Raw genomic sequence first — 21,101 nt, forward strand, 5'->3', positions numbered from 1 at the left:
AGAGCACACCACACACCCAGGGCCTGAGGCAATGAGGATGGGAAGGAATCTAGGACCCTAGCAAGCGATGACCCAAAAAAAAAAAAAAAAAAAAAAAAGCTCCAGACAATGATAACACAGACACACCAACACAGAAGGATACAGCCCTACAAACTCGGAGCCAGAGAGGGACAAGATGGCTCCCCTCAGTTTGGGCGAGACTGCGGAATTGTCAGAAAGTACTTTTCCGGGAAACACCTTAACTAGAAGCTTCTTCTGGCGCTGAGACAATAGGCTCACTCCTCCAACCGGTCCCTCAGATCCCCCACCCCTACTCAAGTCGGAGTGGGAGCTCCCTCTGGAAAAGGATGGGGGGTGCTGGGAGTCAGCCACTAACCCGGGGCCCTGGAAGCCGCAGACCCGGAGCGTCGCCACCCCAGCCCCGCCCCTGCGGCGCCAGTGCTCCGCCCCCCTGACAGGCAGCAGCCAATGAGCGGCTCCAGCTACCGGCCTTTAAGAACCGCGCGCACTCTGCCCGCAGCGGACGCTGCCGGCCTAGCACTCCAACGGAGTTTCCATGGAGACCGAGGCTGGGCCGGGGCGGCCTAGCGGCGTTGCCATGGAGACAAGTCCCCGGCAAGGGGAGACAAGTCCCCGGCAAGGGGAGACAAGTCCCCGGCAAGGGCTCCCAAGCCCCGGCTCTCAGCTAGATCAGAACCCCGTGGAGTCTCTGTGCAAGGCCGGAGCCGCGGTGGCGGCGGCAAGCTGGGACCCAAGGAAACACTCTTTGCTCATCGTGATCGGCGACATCGGTACAGAAAGTCAACTGAGGGCCGTGCGGGCCCACCTTGAACAAGGTGAGCTGCTGTCCTGGCTGCGCTCGGGACATCCTCCATCCCGTGCTTCTCTGCCATCTGCATCCTCCATCCCCAGTGTTCATTTCCTGAGATCTGAGCTCCCTGTTAATCTGAATCATCAGCCCCTGTCACCTGCATCTTCTATGTCATGCATCCGTATCCTTCCGAACTGCCAACATCTCGCTTCCGCAACCTTCCTGCACACCCCATGGCGTTCCGCAGTCTCCCTGAGGCGGTGGGAGCTCTGTGCAGTGCTTTGGGGCCCCCTCTGGTTACACCCCTTTCTCCATAATACCTTGGGCCAGACGTCCTGAAAGTCCTCACCATCCCCTGGAGAGTCCAGGTCCCTACCTTAGTTTCTTCTTGAGAGTTCCTGAAGAGACACAGGGTGCTTTCTGAAAGCCGCAGACAAATCTCAAATATCCCAGTGCCAGTGGCCAACCTGAGAGAATGACCTTAGTGGCCGCAAGCTCCTCAGTTCTCCACTGTCTGTGGCGCAGTGCTGCGGAGCCACCTGCGGGTGGAAGCAAGCTGCGGAGGAGCAGAGGCAAGGAGGGGGCCACAGGAGGAGAGTCTAGACTCCTACTTAGCAGTAAGGACCAAGAAGGCAGCCCCTAGTTTCTGCGAATGGGCCCTCGGGTGTCACTTCTATCATAATTGGGCAACTCTGCAAGAAAATTCCTATATACAAACTCATTAATGACCAAATTTAGCCTAAACTGCCCTTCTCCCTCTTAGTCAGGCAAAGCCCAAGAAAGGCACAGGATGGGAGACAGACATAGGCACTAGCCACCTTTCTTAAAGACATCAGTGAGGTTGATCATGGCAGCTGTCCATATCCCCTCCCTCTCTTTACCTCTTCTGTGAGCTTGGAAGTGCTCCCAGAAGTCCAGTCCTTCTGACCTTATCTAGAGCCCTTTGTTTTTGTTTTCTCTCACAGGGATTCTCTCCTGGAACATTGACTTATCATCCATTGACTTGAACCAACAATTGAGACTCTTCATTACCCGGCACCTAGCTCACTTCTCCTCAGAGGTCAAAGGTTAGGACTAGTGTCATTTATCTCAGTCCTGTGGGTGAGGGCTCATCACAGAAGAGCAGAGGTCCAGTCTCCTGGCAGAATGGGCTTTGTGGGAGGTTTGGGTTGGGGAGCAGGGAGGGACTCCTAAGGGAAAGGTTGTAAAGCTTCATAGCTTTCCCCGCATACCGAGTACACTTGGCAGACAAACAGTATGATGGTGGAGGCAGCCTAGAGAATGTAATTTCTGCCTGCAAAGAGTGTGGTTTGTGGATAGTTGTTGACGGGTGCACTAAGGGATTGAGGTACTTATTCTAAGTGATTAATCATCTCCCATGTAAAAATTCACTCTTTTTTTGTGATCCCCTTTTTGTATCCCCTGGCCTCCTTGCTTCCCTTTAGAGACCCTTGAACCCTCCACTCACCTTCCAAGATCCTTGCTTAGCTTTTTCCCTCAGGCTACCCTCCAGCTTTCAGGGTTTCTGGTTCTTCGTTTGACTCAGTCAACAGATGTCCAGAGCAGAGCAGAAAACTTGTACCAAAGGCTGATAAGCACCATCAAATCCAGAGGGGCAGCAAGGTTTCCTGGATTTACTGCTGCAAGAGCTAGTCATACTTGGAGGTTTGGCTCTGATATCAAAGTTTACAGGATGCAGTTGCCCATTCTGCTAGGTGGGAGAAATGGTTAGGAATTAGAAAATATTTTAGGAGCTATTATGCTATGACAGTATCTGTGGGGAGAGACTGCAGAAAACCCTACATCCCATTAGAAAAGTGCTGGGCATCTGGTCATGTTATTGGTAAATGTTGACAAACCAACTTATACACCAGTGTCTTTATGGAATATAACATCCACCCAACTCAACAGTCACTGCCACCAAATGGCTGAATTCTTGTCTTATACAGATAACTCTCAATTATCCAGTATAATAGATAGTCACCCCCCTGCCTTTTCTTTCTGCTCCTTCTGCTAACTGCCACATCTTTGATCATTTCCCTGATCACTGACTCCTCTAGAGATGCTCCTGGAGAGAAAAGACAAGGTTAATATGACTAATGCTCCGTTATCCTAGGAATATGTGCAGCATTTAAAAAATGTGAGGCTGGCCTCTGCTTGATGTGACAGGCTTCCTGTGAAGCCAACCAGTCACTGTTTTGAGACTGCCTTCTGTTTAGAATTACTCGTGTCATGGCTTCCTCCCTTAGTGCTAATGATCGACAATTGACAGTTTAACCACTTTATTGATTCTAGGAGCTTTGGTGCTAGCCTGGATAAGGGGATGACAGCAGATGAAATTGATGACTGAATTGAATTTGGGGAGTATCTGCTGATGTTATTAATTCACACTGAATTCTCCAACCTTATCCTTTTGACCAAAGAGACTTAAGAGTAAGCCGCTTTTTGGAATGATAGAAGAGTGAACAGAACTTAAACCAAAATACTTAACCATTCTTCAGATCAAGATGTGGAGGTGCTTGGGAAAACGCTTACAGAGAGATGCATGGTTAGTCTCAGAGACCTCTCAGAAACAAGCACTGATATACAAACCACTACTAGAGCTTTTCAATCCAAGTGTTTTACCATGGTATCCTCAAGGGGCTTAGGAACATTATACCCAAGGTCAGGGCTCACTTTTGAATACTGAATATTTTTAGGTTTGGACAATTTCATGGTGGCCTATCTATGTCCCTGGGGAATAGTGGAGAATTTCCTGGAGAAACCCACATGGCTCAAGACAGCCACAGCCCCACCCCTGCTGGCTCCTCTTTCAGCTGTCCCCACAAACAACAGTCAGCCCAGAGCAGCTGCAGACACTGCCCCTCCCTTCAGCCTCCATTAGAGGAGAGGCAAAGGGAACCAGGCTGCTGGGATGGGCTCAAGAGGATATGCTAGGACCTTATGATTTAATCCTTTCTGTCTACCCCACATCCCTGTCACCTTTCCTCAAGCCATGGGCCAAAATGCTGAAAAGGGGGACAAAAATGTATCCTATAATGACAGGGAGAGTGCAATCATTCCTAGCCACTACCCCCTACACACACACAGAAAAGAAGGGGACCTTTCGATGGACAGTCAGTGGCCCAGCTCCTTCTAGTGGTCAAATGCAGTAAAGGCTTTCCAAGGTAAATCTTGCACCAGGTAGTCTGCAATGGTGACTAGGAGCCTTCCTTTCTAACCCTTTGTAAAAAAAAAAAAAAAAAAAAAAAAATTCTGGAGCTTCCAAGCATTTTAAAACAAACCCAGAAACAACTAGAACAGTGGGAAACTGAGCTTAAATAACACTCTAATACTACTTCTATTTGAGGGCACAAATAGCAAGGGAGAGGGCTTCATAATTTATAATTCATGACTGGTATTCTAGGACTCTAAAAAATCACAGGCTGAAGGACCAGTTTGGAAGCCTTGCATCTGACTCTGCATTACCACTGATGCACTCAGGAAGGACTAGTTCCATTACTTCTGCAAACGTGAAAGCTATTCTGAATGAATACAGCAGCTCGTTGGCCCCTACAACTGGGGTTTGCATTGCTTTCAGAAATAGGAAAGGAGGGACATGAAGAGTATTTTAAGTCTCTTCCCGTAGCACCTCCAGGCTTGGGTTTACCTGGGAGCTAAGTTACTCTAGAGTTGGTCTGGTCTGACATTCTGATTTAGAATTTCCCTGATCACCTAGGTGACCTCTCACAAGTCTTCCACAAAAGGGGGACAGACTTCCAGTGGCATTTGTGCACTGCAGGTTTAGGATTCTAGAAATGAAGCACTTTTAACATCTTTTATGATATTCACTCCTCATGGCATTATTGGAGGATGGTACTAATATTATACTCATTTGATAGTTTAGGAATTGAGCTTTCAGCGAGCTTAAGTGGCATGTTTAAAAGCATGATTGGTAAAATGGTAGTCAGGTCTCAGATCTAGAATTTCTGATCTCACTTTGTGTCTGAACTCAGGCCTCTCTTTCTTCTTCGGCATCTCACCATTTCATTGCAGCAGAGCCAGGGAACACAGTGGGTGAGGTTTGGTTGTGGTGGGTGGCTGTTCAGAGGGTGAGGACTGAAGGAAAACTCCACTGTGAGTTGGAACCTTGCCCAGGGTGTGGTCCTTGGGGGTAATAGCTGAGAATAGGGGTGGGCTCTGCACTGGGCTGGGAAATGTTATTTCATTCTCAAGCCACATGACTACTCAAGTTTCCCTCTTAGCATACTCCAGAGAGCCTTAGAAAGCAGAGAGGAGGTAGAAGGCTTGAGGCTGGAGGAAATAAGAACTATGAAGTTGCAGAACGGAGGTGTTTCCCTTTTGTGATGCTCGGAACTTAGCCTGGTTTGTGTTGTGTATCTCTGCAGATGGCCTCCTCTGTCCAAATGGGGCTGTTGCCATGTTGCCGCTGCTTTGCATCCCCGGATCTGAGCAAGGATTCCTCCCCCTCTGTAGTCCTCCCTCTCCCCCTCTCCTCACTGGTGACTCAGCTCCTCCTCTCCTCTGGCAGCAGTTTAGGGGGGATGGAGATGCTGAGAGCAGAGACTATTTTGGCTTCTCTGACCTTCAAAAGCAGCTCTTGGCAGCCTGGGGCAAGGGTGGGGCTGGTACTGGGGTAAGAGTGGGTGGATGTCAATGTGAGGAAGGCTTTAGGAGTTGGCCAGGATTGGGGAGGGTTGACAGAAGGGACAAGGGCAGGGAGGGACTATGTGGGAACATGAGCATTGCCGGGTTGAAACTGAGTGCTAGAGCTCTAGGTCCTCTCTTGAGTCCTAGAGCGCGTGTCACCAAATCTGAGACAGTGGTAAAGACTAAGGGAAAAAGGGCCAACGTTAGAAGGATTAAGATCGTATAAAACAGAGACATCAAAGAGACAGAGCAAAGTTCCAGAGATAGGAACAGGGATGTCAACACCCTGCAAAGTCCTTTATAAGATTTCTTTAATCCAAAGAGTACTTTATGTGACATTTAATAATTGACTTATAGTAAGAAAATCTTGTAGGCCTGCAGCCCTGGTGATCTTCCTTCATCCCTTTAACTATTTCACTGAAAGGCAGAAAGTACCCTGAATCTTCAGAGACTGCCTCTTCATACCCAATGACCCAAGAATTCCAGTTGTCAGTGTCTGTGTGGTTGCTGCGCTGTGCTGCATTGGCACAGAATTGTATGCAGTCCCAGGGTCCCTGTGCCCCACCCTAGATGGGCTAGACACCATGTGTCTACTTCAAACTACTCTCCAACCTACAGTGAGACATTTCTGTGCCTTCTGGTTTCCAAAGCTGTGGCTCAGAAGCCGGCAGAGGTCAGCACAACTCCCTCCTATCCCCAGCCTTGTCCCAAGCAGTCCTCTAACTCCTACCTCATGCTTTCAGGTCCCCAGCCTCTTTGTCTCCTGCTCCTCCCGGGACTGAAAGTCATTCCCTGGGTCTGAGGGGAGAGGCAGCAGATGGTTTCTGAGAGAAGGGGGAGGGCCCAGGAAGCCCATACCTCATGTATCCCCCAGTGTGGAGCACAGGGCTTTGGTCTTTTGACTGATGCTAAAAGAGTATTTCTTAACTAAGCAGGGTTGGGGGAGAAGGGTTCTATAGGCCATTGGAGACCACCCTGGCTCTTCGAGCTGCTAGACAACTCCTTGGCCAGGCAGAAGTACCAGAGCACTGACATTGCAAAGGCAAAGAAACGGTTAAGTCTCCAGTGCCTCGTCATGGACCAGCCCCTCTTCCCCGCCCTGGCGCCGCCCTCTCCATCAAGCGCCCCCCCCCCACTCCCACCCCTAGTGCGGCAGACTCTTTCCCTGAAGCTGCCGGCTGAGGCCGGAGCCGCAGCCTCCATGAGGGCTCCCTCCCACACCCCAGGGTAAGAACCCAAGGGCTTAGCATGGGGGGTGGGGGATACTGTGACAGGGAGACGGGATGGGGGTAACGGGAAGGGAGGTGATACCAGATTTGAGGTATCTGGAACTAACCCTGCGGGGGTGGGAAGGGTCGGGAAACAGAGAGAGAAGATGACCATTTCTGGCTGTGGGGCCAGCCTGGACCCAGACCTAGGCCGAGGCCAATGGGGCTGGGACGGTGAGAGTCCACCTCTCAGGCTGGGCTGAACTGGGAGACAGCAGCCTAGAGGCAGCAGCAGAGGGTGGTGTCACTGGCTCTGCCTAGAAGCCTTGGGGCTCTGGTGGAGTTTGGGGGCTGTCTTTGGCAAGGGCAGAAGAATCCGAGGGAAAGGCGGATGTTATGGGAATGTACCTAATGGGAGGGTCTCTGGCTGTCAGCTGCTAGATTGCTCAGCTGCTCCTATGCTGGGGACGAACGGGACTGCGAGTTTTCGCCAAGTAAGGGAAGGTGGGGGACACTATGGAAAAGAAGGGAGGAAAGGGTCGTTAAGACGTGGCACGCGCCTCTTCATGGACCAACCTATTCGCTGTGGGCTCCCCACACCCCATTCCATGCGATTAGCTTGAACTTGGACTCGAAGCGCCCCCCTTTCTGGCTCCCTCCAGAGATTGAGATTACTCCCTCCCTAGCAGCTGCCCGAATTTCCAGTCCTGCCCACCCCACCGGACCCCATCGTGGCCCACCCCCATCTCATCTCTTCTTCTCTTCCCAAGATGGGGGCTCCGAACAGAGGGGCCAGTTTCTTCTCCCTCTCTGCGTCCCCCCCCTTCCCCACCCCCCTGCAGAGGCAGCCAAGAAAATGACTTGTCATGCTGGGGTGGGGGGTGGGGGCGGAGCCGGGGCTGGAGCCGAGCACAGTGCGCACACGCACACGCGCACACACACACACTGCGGCAGACTGCAGCTGCCCGGCGGCCCCCCTCCCTTCCGCCTCACTGCGGAGACACCTGCCTTCCCTACCGCCCAGCCTCAGCACTCGCCGTCCACCCCCAAACCCATCCCTGGACAAGGGACGTGCCCCTGCCTCCCAAGAAGTCCTCTCTGAAGAAAAAGGAAAAATAAGTCAATTGCTTTCAGTGAAACTGCTGGGGGAGCAGAAGAGAGAAACAGGGCTTTCTCCCAGGCCTGAAAAGGAGGGGCACACGACATAAATCGCTGAACTGCGTAGTTGCCGGTCACAACTGGAGAGCCCATGAGTGAGGGATGGGATCTTGCACCAAGACCAGAACTGAGATCAGAGCAGTCTGAATAGAGAACTGGGAGGAATGGCATACCGGGGGAGGGGGAGTAGAAGATAGAAAGCCAATCAGTCTGTACCACAGAGCTTTCTCTTTCTGAAACTCCTAGCTTCAAGGGTGACCTTGTGAGTATGTGGTGGGGGCGGGAGGTGGGGTGGGGGGAGAGGAATTGCCCTTCTAAGTCTAAACTCCTTAGAGGTAGCCTGGGGCTGGAAATCCTTTATCCCTCACCTGCCCAAGCCCTGCCCCTGCGCGTCTCTGAGGGGGTTCTCATCCTCTGAACCGACCTTGGAACATCCCTCAATTCCCATGTTAAGAGAAGAGAAGCCGGGAACCCCTCCTGGGCTCCACCTGCCCTGTGTGGGGTTTGGTCTTCTGACACCATCCATAGTTCATTCCCCTGCAGCTGCAACTGCAGCCCAGTGCTGCCAGATCTGCCCGATCCTGGCACCATGGCTCTTCTGCTTAACAAAGGCCCTGGCCCCAGGGTCCTCTTGTCTGAGCCCCAGAAAGAGGAGAGAGCGCTGGGTCACAGAAGAGGGTCTGGGGGACAGGTTATGAGTCCTCCCACCAATATCCTCCAGACAGCCCACTCCCCAGACCATCCGTTCAACTGTGTGTTTGTAAGGTAACTCCACTATGGGCTGCAGCTGGTAAGGGCAGGAGCAGGGGATGGCAGCCTCCTTTAGGGTCTTCCGTCTAACCTGCCACTTTCTTTCTTTGCTGCACTGCTTGGTGTTTCATGTGAGTCTGGATAATGGAAGTAGAAAGGGGATTTGAGGGTGTATTATGTTTCTCCATAGACTGGGGAATACTCAGAACCTCTCCTTCCTTCCTTGTTTCTTGTTTGTGTACCCCTAACCTCTCCGTGACAGAAGGCCCCTAGGAGAGGTACAAGGATGAGAGGAGAAACTGTTCCCAAGGGATGGGTTGTGGGGTAGTGAACCAGGCCTCCCTGGAGCCTAAGGATGTGAAGGTGAGGTGGGAGATGGAGCTGTGAAACTTCCGTGGTGGTGGGAACAGGATGATTGTGTGCATGTTTGTGAGTGCAGCCCCGGCCTCCGAGGAACTGGAGAACAGAACAAGAGGTCCTATCTCTCCTCTTGGCATTGTAACCCCCAAGTGTTTAGACAGCACAGACTTCTCTATTCCAGAAGTCCTATTCCAAAAGACTCCTGATGGGGGTTTGGAAGGAAGATGAGGAGTCTGTCAACACTGCACAGAAGCATCCATCTCCTTATTTCCAGGCACTCTGACTAGAAAGCCCAAGGCAGAGGCAAGCTAGTGAGGAGAGAGCTGAGTGAGGATTGTCATTCCAGGAGCCCTCCCTTGAGCTGAGGCCCCCATCCCCAGGCAGCACCAGGAGCTCAGTGCTCGAGAGGGACAAAAGGTTCTTGTCAACAGGGCGGTCTGAGGCGGGAGTTCCAGGCAGCGGGGTGAAGGGAGCAGATGAAGGGAGGGAGAAGACAGCCAGTGTAGGAGAGGGGAGGAGGAAACCCTGGAAGGGAAGGAGTGCAGGAGCCAGCCTCTAGACCTTACTCAGCGGTATCCAAAGTGGCAGGACCTAAGCCTAGCCAGGCTTCTCTTTCCCCTAAGCCCCATGTTCTGATAGTGAATTCTTTCCTTTCCTGCCGTACACAATGCCTCTCCATTTTGGTCTCTGCCTACTTTCTTCAATACAAATTCCTGCATCTCTCCCTCAGGCCAGAGGACCCTCTGCCACCAGAGTGAGATCCTAGAGACCATCATCCTGGTAAACCCCAGTGCCGACAGCATCAGCTCTGAGGTAAGGGCAGGGCCTGAGCCTTGCCACAAGGGCCTGCGGAAAGTGCCGTAACCCACCCTTGCCAGTGCGACTGCTGTAAGGCCAAGAATTCCTGGACTTGGCTTTCAACCATCCTCTCTCTGCCATCTAAGCTGCCTCACAGTCCCAGCCGCACTCCGGAGGTGGCATGGGGCTCCCAGTGGGGAGCGTGTCCTGGCAATACCAAGGGGGACCAGGAACATTCAGTGCCCTTCCCTGCAGGGGCTTCCTCCATCTGTGACACTCCTCTCCTTCCTCTCTAGGTTCACCACCTCCTTAGCAGCCCATCAGTTCACAAACTCCTGATCTTGAGTGGGCAAAGTTTAGAGCCTGGGGGCGACCTCATCCTCCAGAGTGGCACCTACTCCTATCAAAACTTTGCCCAGGTCCTTCACAACCCAGAGGTAAGGACTAGAGCTCTGGGGAACATGGGGTAGGACTAGAGCTCTGGGGAGGGATCCAAGGAAGAGAAAATCTCCTGTTGCATGACCACTGGGGGGACTAGCAGAGCGGTAGGAGATCACCTCGGAGAGAGATGGAGATTAGTCGGTTGAATCTGAGTCAGGTGGAGACAACCCCAATGACCTGGTCTATCTCCCATTCCTTTAGATTGCCCAGTTACTCAGCAATAGAGACCCTGGGACCAAGGCCTTCCTCACCGTGTCCTGCTTAGGGGAAGGTGATTGGAGCCACCTGGGACTATCCAGTTCCCAAGAGACCCTGCATCTCCGGCTAAACCCCGAGCCCACGCTGCCCACCATGGATGGCGTGGCTGAGTTCTCCGAGTACGTCTCTGAGACCGTAGATGTGCCATCACCATTTGACCTGCTGGAGCCCCCCACCTCGGGGGGCTTCCTCAAGCTCTCCAAGCCTTGCTGCTACATCTTCCCTGGTGGCCGCGGGGATTCTGCCCTCTTCGCTGTTAACGGTTTCAACATCTTGGTGGATGGTGGCTCTGATCGCAAATCCTGCTTCTGGAAGCTGGTGCGGCACCTGGACCGCATCGACTCAGTGCTGCTCACACACATCGGGGCAGACAACCTGCCAGGCATCAACGGACTCCTGCAGCGCAAAGTGGCAGAACTGGAGGAGGAGCAGTCCCAGGGCTCTAGCAGCTACAGCGACTGGGTGAAGAACCTCATCTCCCCCGAGCTGGGAGTCGTCTTCTTCAACGTGCCCGATAAGCTGCGGCTGCCTGATGCCTCGCGGAAGGCCAAGCGCAGCATTGAGGAGGCCTGCCTCACTCTGCAGCACCTAAACCGCCTGGGCATCCAGGCCGAGCCTCTGTACCGTGTGGTCAGCAACACCATCGAGCCACTGACCCTCTTCCACAAGATGGGTGTGGGCCGGCTGGACATGTATGTCCTCAACCCTGTCAAGGACAGCAAGGAGATGCAGTTCCTCATGCAGAAGTGGGCAGGCAACAGCAAAGCTAAGACAGGCATTGTGCTGGCTAATGGGAAGGAGGCTGAGATCTCGGTGCCCTACCTGACCTCTATCACTGCTCTGGTGGTCTGGCTACCAGCCAACCCCACCGAGAAGATCGTGCGTGTGCTTTTTCCAGGAAACGCTCCCCAGAACAAGATCTTGGAGGGCCTGGAAAAGCTCCGACACCTGGATTTCCTGCGCTACCCTGTGGCCACGCAGAAGGACCTGGCCACTGGGGCTGTGCCTGCCAACCTCAAACCCAGCAAAATCAAACAGCGGGCGGATAGCAAGGAGAGCCTCAAGGCCACAGCCAAGACAGCCGTGAGCAAGCTGGCCAAAAGGGAGGAGGTGGCCGAGGAGGGAGCCAAGGAGGCCCGCTCAGAATTGGCCAAGGAGTTAGCCAAGACAGAGAAAAAGGTGAAAGAGTCATCTGAGAAGCCCCCAGAGAAGCCTGCCAAGCCTGAGAGGCTGAGGACAGAGTCGAGTGAGGCACTGAAGGCGGAGAAACGAAAGCTGATCAAAGACAAGGTGGGGAAGAAGCATCTGAAAGAGAAGGTATCAAAGCTGGAAGAGAAGAAAGACAAAGAGAAAAAAGAGATCAAAAAGGAGAGGAAGGAGATCAAGAAGGATGAAGGAAGGAAGGAGGAGAAGAAGGATGCCAAGAAGGAGGAGAAGAGGAAAGATACCAAACCTGAGGTCAAAAAGATTTCCAAGCCAGACCTGAAGCCCTTTACCCCTGAGGTGCGGAAGACCCTCTACAAAGCCAAGGCCCCTGGCAGAGTCAAGGTGGACAAGAGCCGGGCTGCCCGTGGGGAGAAGGAGCCATCCTCTGAGCCCCGGACCCCCCCAGCCCAGAAGGGGGCTGCACCACTCCCGACAGTCAGTGGACACAGGGAGCTGGCCCTGTCATCACCAGAGGACCTCACACAGGACTTCGAGGAGTTGAAGCGTGAGGAGAAGGGGCTGCTGGCTGAACAAAGGGACGTGGGACTCGGCGAGAAACCACTCCCCCCAGACGCTGCAGAGGAGGGACTCCCAAGCACAGCTGCCCAAGGGATACCATCCTCCATCCCAGCGCTGGAACCAGAAGAGCCTGTGATGAAAGAGAAAGAGGTTGTCCCAGACATCCCTGAGGAACAAGGCAGCAAGGACAGAGGTCCAGACTCGGGGGCTGAAACAGAGGAAGAGAAAGATACCTGGGAGGAAAAGAAGCCAAAGGAAGCAGAGGGACTCCCTGAGAGAACAGAAGCCAGAGAGGAAAGTGAACCTGAGGTAAAGGAGGATGTGATAGAGAAGGCTGAGTTAGAAGAAATGGAGGAGGTGCACCCTTCAGATGAGGAGGAAGAGGAAGAGACAAAGGCTGAGGGTTTTTACCAAAAACATATGCAAGAAGCCTTGAAGGTAACTCCAAGGGGCAGGGAGGCTCTCGGGGCCCGGGAACTGGGACCCCAAGGCAAAGCCCCTGAGAAGGAGACCTCATCATTCCTAAGCAGCCTGGCCACCCCTGCAGGAGCCACTGAGCACGTCTCTTACATCCAGGACGAGACAATTCCTGGCTACTCAGAGACTGAGCAGACCATCTCAGATGAGGAGATCCATGATGAGCCGGAGGAGCGCCCAGCTCCACCTAGATTCCCTACAGGTACATATGACCTCCCTGGGCCTGAAGGTCCTGGCCCCTTTGAGGCTAGCCAGCCTGCAGACAGTGCTGTTCCCGTCACTTCCAGCAAAGGCTATGGAGCGCCAGAGACTGAACTCACCTACCCCCCTAACATGGTGGCCGCCCCTTTGGCTGAAGAGGAGCACGTGTCCTCAGCCACCTCAATCACCGAGTGTGACAAGCTTTCTTCCTTCGCCACATCCGTGGCTGAGGACCAGTCCGTGGCTTCACTCACAGCTCCCCAGACAGAGGAGACAGGCAAGAGCTCCCTACTGCTTGACACGGTCACGAGCATCCCCTCATCCCGCACTGAAGCCACTCAGGGCTTGGACTACGTGCCATCAGCTGGTACCATCTCACCCACTTCCTCACTGGAAGAAGACAAGGGTTTCAAATCACCACCCTATGAGGATTTCTCTGTGACTGGGGAGACAGAGAAGAGAGGAGAGCTTGTAGGAAGAGGCTTGCCTGGAGAGAGAGCCGTGGAAGTGGAAGAGGAGATCACAAAGGTACAGACGTCTGAGAAACTTCACAGTCAATATGGAGCCCCGATGTTCGCTGCCCCTGGGCACACCCTACAACCAGGGGAACCAGCCCTTGGAGAAGCGGAGGAGCGCTGCCTCAGCCCAGATGACAGCACAGTGAAGATGGCCTCTCCCCCACCATCTGGCCCACCCAGTGCCACCCACACACCTTTTCATCAGTCCCCAGTGGAAGAAAAGTCTGAGCCCCAAGACTTTCAGGAAGCAGACTCCTGGGGAGATACTAAGCGTACACCAGGAGTGGGTAAGGAAGATACTGCAGAGGAGACAGTCAAGCCAGGACCTGAAGAGGGAAGACTAGAGGAGGAAGGAAAGATGCCTCCTCCCAGGAGCCCCCAGGCCCAGGAATCACCCATCGGCATTGCTGCGGGACCTGCAGGCTGCACCATCCAACTGCTGCCAGAACAGGACAAAGCAATAGTCTTTGAGACTGTGGAGGCAGGAGGGCCCATAGGCCCAGTTCTGGAAACAGAGGCCCTTCCCAGAGACTTAAGAACACCACTCAAAGAAACTGGTGAGCCTCAGAAAGATGAGGTGCTCCAGTTTCCTGACCAAGGGCTCTCCCCTGAAGAGGCAGAGTCCTTCTCTGTCCTCAGCGTGGTCTCCACAGACACTGCCAACCAAGAAGCCACCCCCAGGTCTCCCCGTGGCCTGACGGAGCAGCACCTACACAAAGACATTTGGCCGCAGTTATCTCCAGAAGACACCCGGTCACTTTCTCTCTCAGAAGAGAGTCCCAGCAAGGAGACCTCTCTGGATATCTCTTCTAAGCAGCTGTCTCCAGAAAGCCTTGGCACCCTCCAGTTTGGGGAACCATGCCTTGGAAGGGAAGAAAAAGGGCCTCTGATGCAGGCTGAGGACGCCTCTCACCACCTAGCCCCTGTGTCTATTCCAGAACCCCGTGCAGCCACAGTATCGCCTCCCACAGATGGGACCACTGGGTACTCTGCACAGGCAGACATCACAGATGAGAGCCCTGATAGAAAATTACCTGCCAGGTCCTTCTCTCCCTCTCCCCTGTTAGGAGATGGGGAGCACTCACCCGGAGCGAGCACAAGCCCTGCAGAACACATTCTGACACCCGAGAGCTCCCTAACCAAGAGTCCTGAGTCTTTGCCAAGCCCTGCCATGGAGGATATCGCCATGGAGTGTGAAGGTAAAGTTCCAGAGTTGAAAGACAGAACCCCAGAGCAGAAGGAGAAGGGACCTGAGCTAATGGATAAAGTCCTAGAGCAGAAGGACAAAACTCTGGAGCATAAAGATGTTGTCATTGAACAAAAGGATACAGCCATTGGTTGGAAAGATGAGGCTCTGGAAGAAGAGAACAAGGTTGTGGAACAACAGCAGGACAAGGCTTTAGAACAAAAAGGCAGAGACTTAGAACAAAGGGACACAACCCTAGAACAGAAGGACAAAGCCCTGGAACCAAAAGACAGAGACTTAGAACCAAAAGATAAGGCCCAGGAACAGGAGAACAAGGTCCCAGAAGAGAAAGATGAAACTTTAGAACAAAAAGTCAGAGGCTTTGAACATAAAGACAAGGCTCCAGAGGACGAAGTCCATGAACTGAAGGGCAAGGCCTTAGAACAGACAGATGAAGCCCCTGAGCAGCACAAGGCCCTGGAACAGAAGGATGAGGCCTTGGAAAAGAAGGATGAGGCCTTGGAAAAGAAGGATGAGGCCTTGGAAAAGAAGGGTGAGGCCTTGGAAAAGAAGGGTGAGGCCTTGGAAAAGAAGGGTGAGGCCTTGGCAGAGAAGGATCAGGCCTTAGAACAAAAATACTGGGCCCTAGGACAGAAGGATGAAGCCCCTGAGCAAAACATTAAGGCTGCTGAACAGAAAGATAAGGCTCTGGAAGAGAAGGACAAAACTCAGGAGCAGGAGAGCCCCATGCAGGAGGATAAACCTGTGACACTGGAAGAGAAGATTCTAGAGGAAAAATCTCCAGAAAAAGTCAGGGCTGTCGAACAGAAGGAAGAAGCTCTGCTGGAGAAGACCAAAGCTCTGGGGCTGGAAGAGAGCCCAGTGCGGCAGGACGAGGCCAGTGAGCAAGAAGAAAAGTACTGGAAGGAGCAGAGTGTGGTCCAGGAGTGGCGAGAAACATCTCCATCCAGAGGGGAGCCTGCTGGAGAGCAGAAAGAGCCTGCCCGGACATGGGAGGACACATCTCCCGAGCAGGAGGACAGGTACTGGAGGGGCAGAGAGGATGCGGTCCTAGAGCAGGACACATACTGGAGGGAGCTGAGCTGTGAGCGGAAGGTCTGGTTCCCCCATGAGCTGGGTGGCCAGGGCGCCCGGCCACGGTACACAGAAGAGAGGGAGAGCACTTTCCTCGATGAGGGGCCGGATGATGAGCAAGAAGTGCCCCCCTTGGAGCATACGCCCCAGAGCCCCTGGGCCTCAGACTTCAAGGGCTTCCAGGAGACTTCACCACAGAAGGGGCTGGAGGTGGAGCGCTGGCTTGCTGAGTCACCAGTTGGGCTGCCCCCAGAGGAAGAAGACAAGCTGACTCGCTCCCCTTTTGAGATCATCTCTCCTCCAGCCTCCCCACCTGAGATGGTTGGACAGAGGGTCCCATCAGCCCCAGGACAAGAGAGCCCTATCCCAGAGCCTAAGCCCATGCCACCCATGAGGAATGAACCCACCACCCCCTCCTGGCTGGCTGACATCCCACCCTGGGTGCCCAAGGACAGACCCCTGCCCCCTGCACCCACCTCCCCAGCCCCAGCTCCTCCAACGCCTGCCCCAGAGCCGCACACTCCTGCGCCCTTCTCTTGGGGCACAGCTGAGTATGACAGTGTGGTAGCTGCAGTGCAGGAGGGGGCAGCTGAGTTGGAAGGCGGGCCATACTCCCCGCTAGGGAAAGACTACCGCAAGGCTGAAGGGGAAAGGGAAGAAGAAGGTGGGGTTGGGACTCCCGACAGCAGCCCCCGCGACACCAGCCCCCGCAGCTCAAAGGTCCCAGAGGCCAGCGAGAGTCATGCCACCAAGGAGCCAGAGCAGACCGAGCCAGAGCAGAGAGAGCCCACTCCCTATCCTGACGAGAGAAGCTTTCAATACGCAGACATCTATGAGCAGATGATGCTCACTGGGCTGGGCCCTGCATGCCCCACTAGGGAGCCTCCGCTTGGAGCAGCTGGGGATTGGCCCCCACGCGTCTCAGCCAAAGAGGAGGCTGCCGGCCGAAACACATCTGCAGAGAAGGAGCTTTCGTCTCCTGTCTCACCCCATCGCCTCCAATTTGACACTCCAACCTTCAGCTATGCAGCTCTGGCAGGACCCGCCATACCCCCAAGGCAAGAACCTGAACCAGGTCCAAGTGTGGAGCCCAGCCTCACCCCACCTGCAGTGCCCCCTCGTGCTCCTATCTCCCGGACCAAAGGCCCAAGCCCCCCTCCTAACGGTAACAACCTGAGCTGTAGCCCGGATAGGAGAACCCCATCCCCCAAGGAATCAGGCCGGGGTCACTGGGATGACAGCACTAGTGACTCGGAGCTGGAGAAGGGGGCTCGGGAGCAGCCAGAGAAAGAGGCCCAGTCCCCAAGCCCCCCTCACCCCACCCCTGCAGGGCCCTCCACATTGTGGCCTGAAAGTGAGGGATATACTAGCCCTTCCTCAGATGCACACCTGGGCCCTGCCCGACCCAGCCTGGACTTCCCTGCTTCAGCCTTTGGCTTCTCCTCGTTGCAGCCCGCCCCTCCACAGCTGCCCTCTCCAGCTGAACCCCGCTCGGCACCTTGTGGGTCCCTTGCCTTCTCTAGGGACCGAGCTTTGGCTCTGGCCCCAGGGCCCCCCACCAGAGCCCGGCACGATGAGTACCTAGAAGTAACCAAGGCCCCCAGCCTGGACTCCTCGCTGCCTCAGCTGCCATCGCCCAGCTCTCCTGGGGCCCCTCTCCTCTCCAGTCTGCCACGACCTGCCTCGCCAGCCCTGTCTGAAGGCTCCTCCTCTGAGGCCACTACACCTGTGATTTCCAGTGTGGCTGAGCGCTTCCCTCCCGGCCTGGAGGCTGCAGAACAAGGGTCTGCAGCACTGGTCCCAGGAATGGAGCCAGCTGCCCACAGCCTCTGGGACCTCACTCCTCTGAGCCCAGCACCTCCAGCTTCACTGGACTTGGCCCCAGCTCCGGCTCTCAGCCTGCCTGGAGACATGGATGATGGCACTCTGCCCTGCCGCCTAGAGTGCTCAGGGGCTGCCACCAAGAAGCCAAGCCCCTTGCAGGGTCCCTCCGGGGACTGTGCCACCAATGGCCCAACTGAAACCAGCTCCAGGCCCCCAGGCCCTGCCCCAACCAAGGCTGAGAAAGAAGAGGCTGAGGCCTGCCCCGCCTGGGAACGGGGGGCCTGGCCTGAGGGAGCTGAGAGGAGCTCCAGGCCTGATACCCTGCTGTGCCCTGAGCAGCCACTGTGCCCTGGAGGGGCCCCTGGAGGCCAACCTAGAAGCGTCTCCCCTGAGATTGAGGCTGGGCCCCAGGGATGTGCTACCGAGCCCCGGCCGCATCGTGGGGAGCTTTCCCCTTCCTTCCTGAACCCACCTCTGCCTCAAGCCACAGATGACAGTGACCTCTCAACCGAGGGAGCTCGGCTGGTAGGGAGAGGGGGGCGGCGCCGGGCTGGGCCCCCAGGGGCCACAGGGGGCCCATGCCCCGTGGCAGATGAGACACCCCCAACGTCAGCCAGCGACTCCGGCTCCTCACAGTCAGATTCTGACGTTCCACCAGAGACTGAGGAGTGTCCATCCATCACAGCTGAGGCAGCCCTAGACTCAGATGAAGATGGAGACTTCCTGCCTGTGGACAAAGCTGGTGGGGTCAGTGGAACTCACCATCCCAGGCCTGGCCATGACCCACCCCCTATCCCCCAGCCAGACCCCCGCCCATCCCCTCCCCGCCCTGATGTGTGCATGGTTGACCCCGAGGTGCTCAGCTCAGAGTCTGGAAGGGTAGAGAGGCTACGGGAGAAAGAGAAGGCACAGGGGAGACTAGGCCGCAGGGCCCCAGGCAGGGCCAAGCCAGCATCTCCTGCCCGGCGCCTGGATCTTCGGGGAAAACGCTCACCCACCCCTGGTAAAGGGCCTGCAGATCGAGCATCCCGGGTGCCACCCCGACCACGCAGCACTCCAAGCCAGGTCACCCCAGCAGAGGAAAAGGATGGACACAGCCCCGTGTCCAAAGGCCTAGTCAACGGACTCAAGGCAGGACCGAGTAAGTATAACATGGAAAGCGGGAGAGACTGTGGTTTGGGGTTAGTGTGGCAGGTCAAGGACTCCAGGAGTTGGAGTGAGGAAGGGAGGGAAGAAGAAGTTTGTCCAAAGAGTTCTACTCTCCCTCTACAATGAGTCCTGTCTTGTCCATACAGCGGCCTTGGGTTCCAAGGGCGGCTCTGGCCTCCCTATATATGTGGATCTCGCCTACATCCCGAATCACTGCAGTGGCAAGACTGCTGATCTTGACTTCTTCCGAAGAGTGCGTGCCTCCTACTATGTGGTCAGTGGGAATGACCCTGCCAACGGCGAGCCAAGCCGGGCTGTGCTGGATTCCCTGCTGGAGGGCAAGGCCCAGTGGGGGGAGAATCTTCAGGTGAGCGGCAAGGAACACCAAGGAGGTAGTCTGGTCAAAGTTTACTCAGAGGCACTAGTGGAACGCAGTCTCTGTTCATAAGAGGACCGAGTCCTTTCTGTGGGCAGCGGGGCTACTCCCTGGACCATCCCACGACTTACCTTCCCTTCAGTTCTCACATCAGGCATGTCTTGTCTCCCTCATAGGTGACCCTGATCCCTACTCATGACACGGAGGTGACTCGTGAGTGGTACCAGCAAACGCATGAGCAGCAGCAACAATTGAACGTTCTGGTCCTGGCTAGCAGTAGCACCGTGGTCATGCAGGATGAATCCTTCCCAGCCTGCAAGATTGAGTTCTGAAAGAACCACTCTTCCCCAAGGATCTGCTCCCCCAGCTCCCTTAGAGAATGGCTACTGCTGAGTCCTTTGGGGTTGAGGGACATGGGAGCTGGGGTAGGGGTGCCAGGGACAGGATGTCTTGTGGAAACTTAGGCTAAATGGGAGGGGTTGTCCCTCCCCCCCTCACCCATGCCTGAAAGGAGGCTCAAAACCAAAGGTAACGGATAGGATAGGGGGAGGGTGCAAAATTAGGATACGAGGTTATCCGATGCCTGAGAACCCTGGAGTGACTTTAGCACTGTCTAATACTGATATAGGGCGGGGAGTGAGGCTGGGTCTAAGAGAGCAACCTCCTCCCTCATGGAGGGAGAGCATATCCCAACCCCAGGGGCCTCTTAATCTTAATCTATTTATTTAGCATCCCAAGGAAGAATTTCCAATAGTAATTTATGTGACCTGGGGGCAGGATGCTGTCAGTGAGGTGCCCAGAGCTGCATCCTTTCCTCCATCTCCCATCCCCTTACCCACCAGAGTCTGGGTTCCAGCAGGATGCATCGCTGCTACACTGTCCCACTGCTTCCCTCTGTATCTGAATGTCTCAATCCAAAACTTGAAGCTCTTTTGACCAACAGATTGGTGAGAGAAGAAAGGAGCTTATCCTCCCAGCCCCTGCTTCATACCATTCACCTCCCAGAGCTGTGCCCAAACCAGGCCTACTGGGCAGCACAAAGGGGCATGGAGAGCCCAGCCTCAACCCCAGAATTTTTCCAAGCTCTCTGACCTTACGAAGTTTTCACCCACCCATTCCAGCTACCCTGATCCCTTCTCATACTTGCTTGGCTTACCTGCATGTGGTCATCTGCTGTGGCCTGGTGTGTAATGGGTTACAAAGCCACTGCCTGACATCCCAACATTTGACACCCCAGCAATGTGTGACTCCCCCAACATTCCACTATGCCACCCTGCAGCTGAGATGGGAACGCTGGCTGCCTTTCCAGCCCCAAACTCTTGGACAGAGGATCTGGGAGGTGGAGGCCATGCCAGAGGACTTGGGGAAAATGAGAGGGAGGAAGGAGAGAAGGAAACAAAACTGAGCCTAAGGCCTAACTCCTACCGAGTGATAAGAAAACAGGCAGAAAAAACCACCCCAGAAAAGGGCCTCACCCCAAGCACGCCAATCAGCAGCCCTGCCAGACTACTGCCGGACTGAGAGACCCAGACGCTCAGCAGGGCTCGGCTTCTCTGCCAAACAACTGTGTGGAAACCAGAACGAGCCCAACCGTGTTCTCCCGAGCTCCCGCCCTCCCGTGCTGCTGTGCTCTGCTCCTCCCACTTCCCTGCTCTAGTTCCCAGCTGCTGTAACGGAGCCGCCTCCAACTCTAACAATAAATCGAGTTCATTACAGAGGCTGTTGTGCTGCTTGGGCTTTTTCTGACCCCACACATCGCTTGGTTGCTGGGCCCTGGCTTCTCCCAGCATTGTCATTTATCTCGATTCCTTTGATGACTGGAAGCAGTTCCAGGACCCTGGGATGCTAGAGGATATAGGGTGGGTGAAGGGAGAAAAAGTTATGGGGAGCCAGCACAATTTCTGAAACTAGGTGAGAATGCCCAAGCATAGGGAATAGGAACTGAGAGTGGGGACATACATTGGTTTGGGGGAGGGAAGAGAGGCAAGGGGTCTCCTGGGAAGGAGATGCCTACCGTGGGGTCAGGAGCTGAGGACTCAAACAGCACCAGATACCTTGCACAGGAGAACACCAAAGAGGTGAGGGGTTGGGGGCCCTCAGAGACCCAGAGCCTGTT

At 54.8% G+C, this 21,101-nt stretch overlaps 1 protein-coding gene across 1 annotated transcript; it reads left to right on the forward strand.

Moving 5' to 3' along the window:
* Positions 1-581: 581 nt before the first annotated feature.
* MAP1A (microtubule associated protein 1A) lies at positions 582-20,700 on the forward strand. The gene is made up of 7 exons (XM_010965228.3): positions 582-836; positions 1,777-1,878; positions 9,668-9,750; positions 10,032-10,172; positions 10,378-18,601; positions 18,756-18,976; positions 19,162-20,700. Exons 1-7 carry the CDS (start codon positions 599-601, stop codon positions 19,315-19,317), a joined length of 9,165 nt encoding a protein of 3,054 aa, XP_010963530.2. The 5' UTR covers positions 582-598; the 3' UTR covers positions 19,318-20,700.
* The last annotated feature ends 401 nt before the right edge of the window (positions 20,701-21,101 follow it).

This window comes from Camelus bactrianus, chromosome 6 (genome assembly GCF_048773025.1).
Source record: "Camelus bactrianus isolate YW-2024 breed Bactrian camel chromosome 6, ASM4877302v1, whole genome shotgun sequence".
NCBI classification, from domain to species: domain Eukaryota; kingdom Metazoa; phylum Chordata; class Mammalia; order Artiodactyla; family Camelidae; genus Camelus; species Camelus bactrianus.

Coding starts and splice junctions, on each gene's coding strand:
- MAP1A (XM_010965228.3), top strand. CDS start 599: ATGGAGACAAGTCCCCGGCAAGGGGAGACAAGTCCCCGGCAAGGGGAG. Junction 837..1,776: donor GCGGGCCCACCTTGAACAAG/GTGAGCTGCTGT, acceptor TTTCTCTCACAG/GGATTCTCTCCTGGAACATT. Junction 1,879..9,667: donor CTTCTCCTCAGAGGTCAAAG/GTTAGGACTAGT, acceptor TCTCTCCCTCAG/GCCAGAGGACCCTCTGCCAC.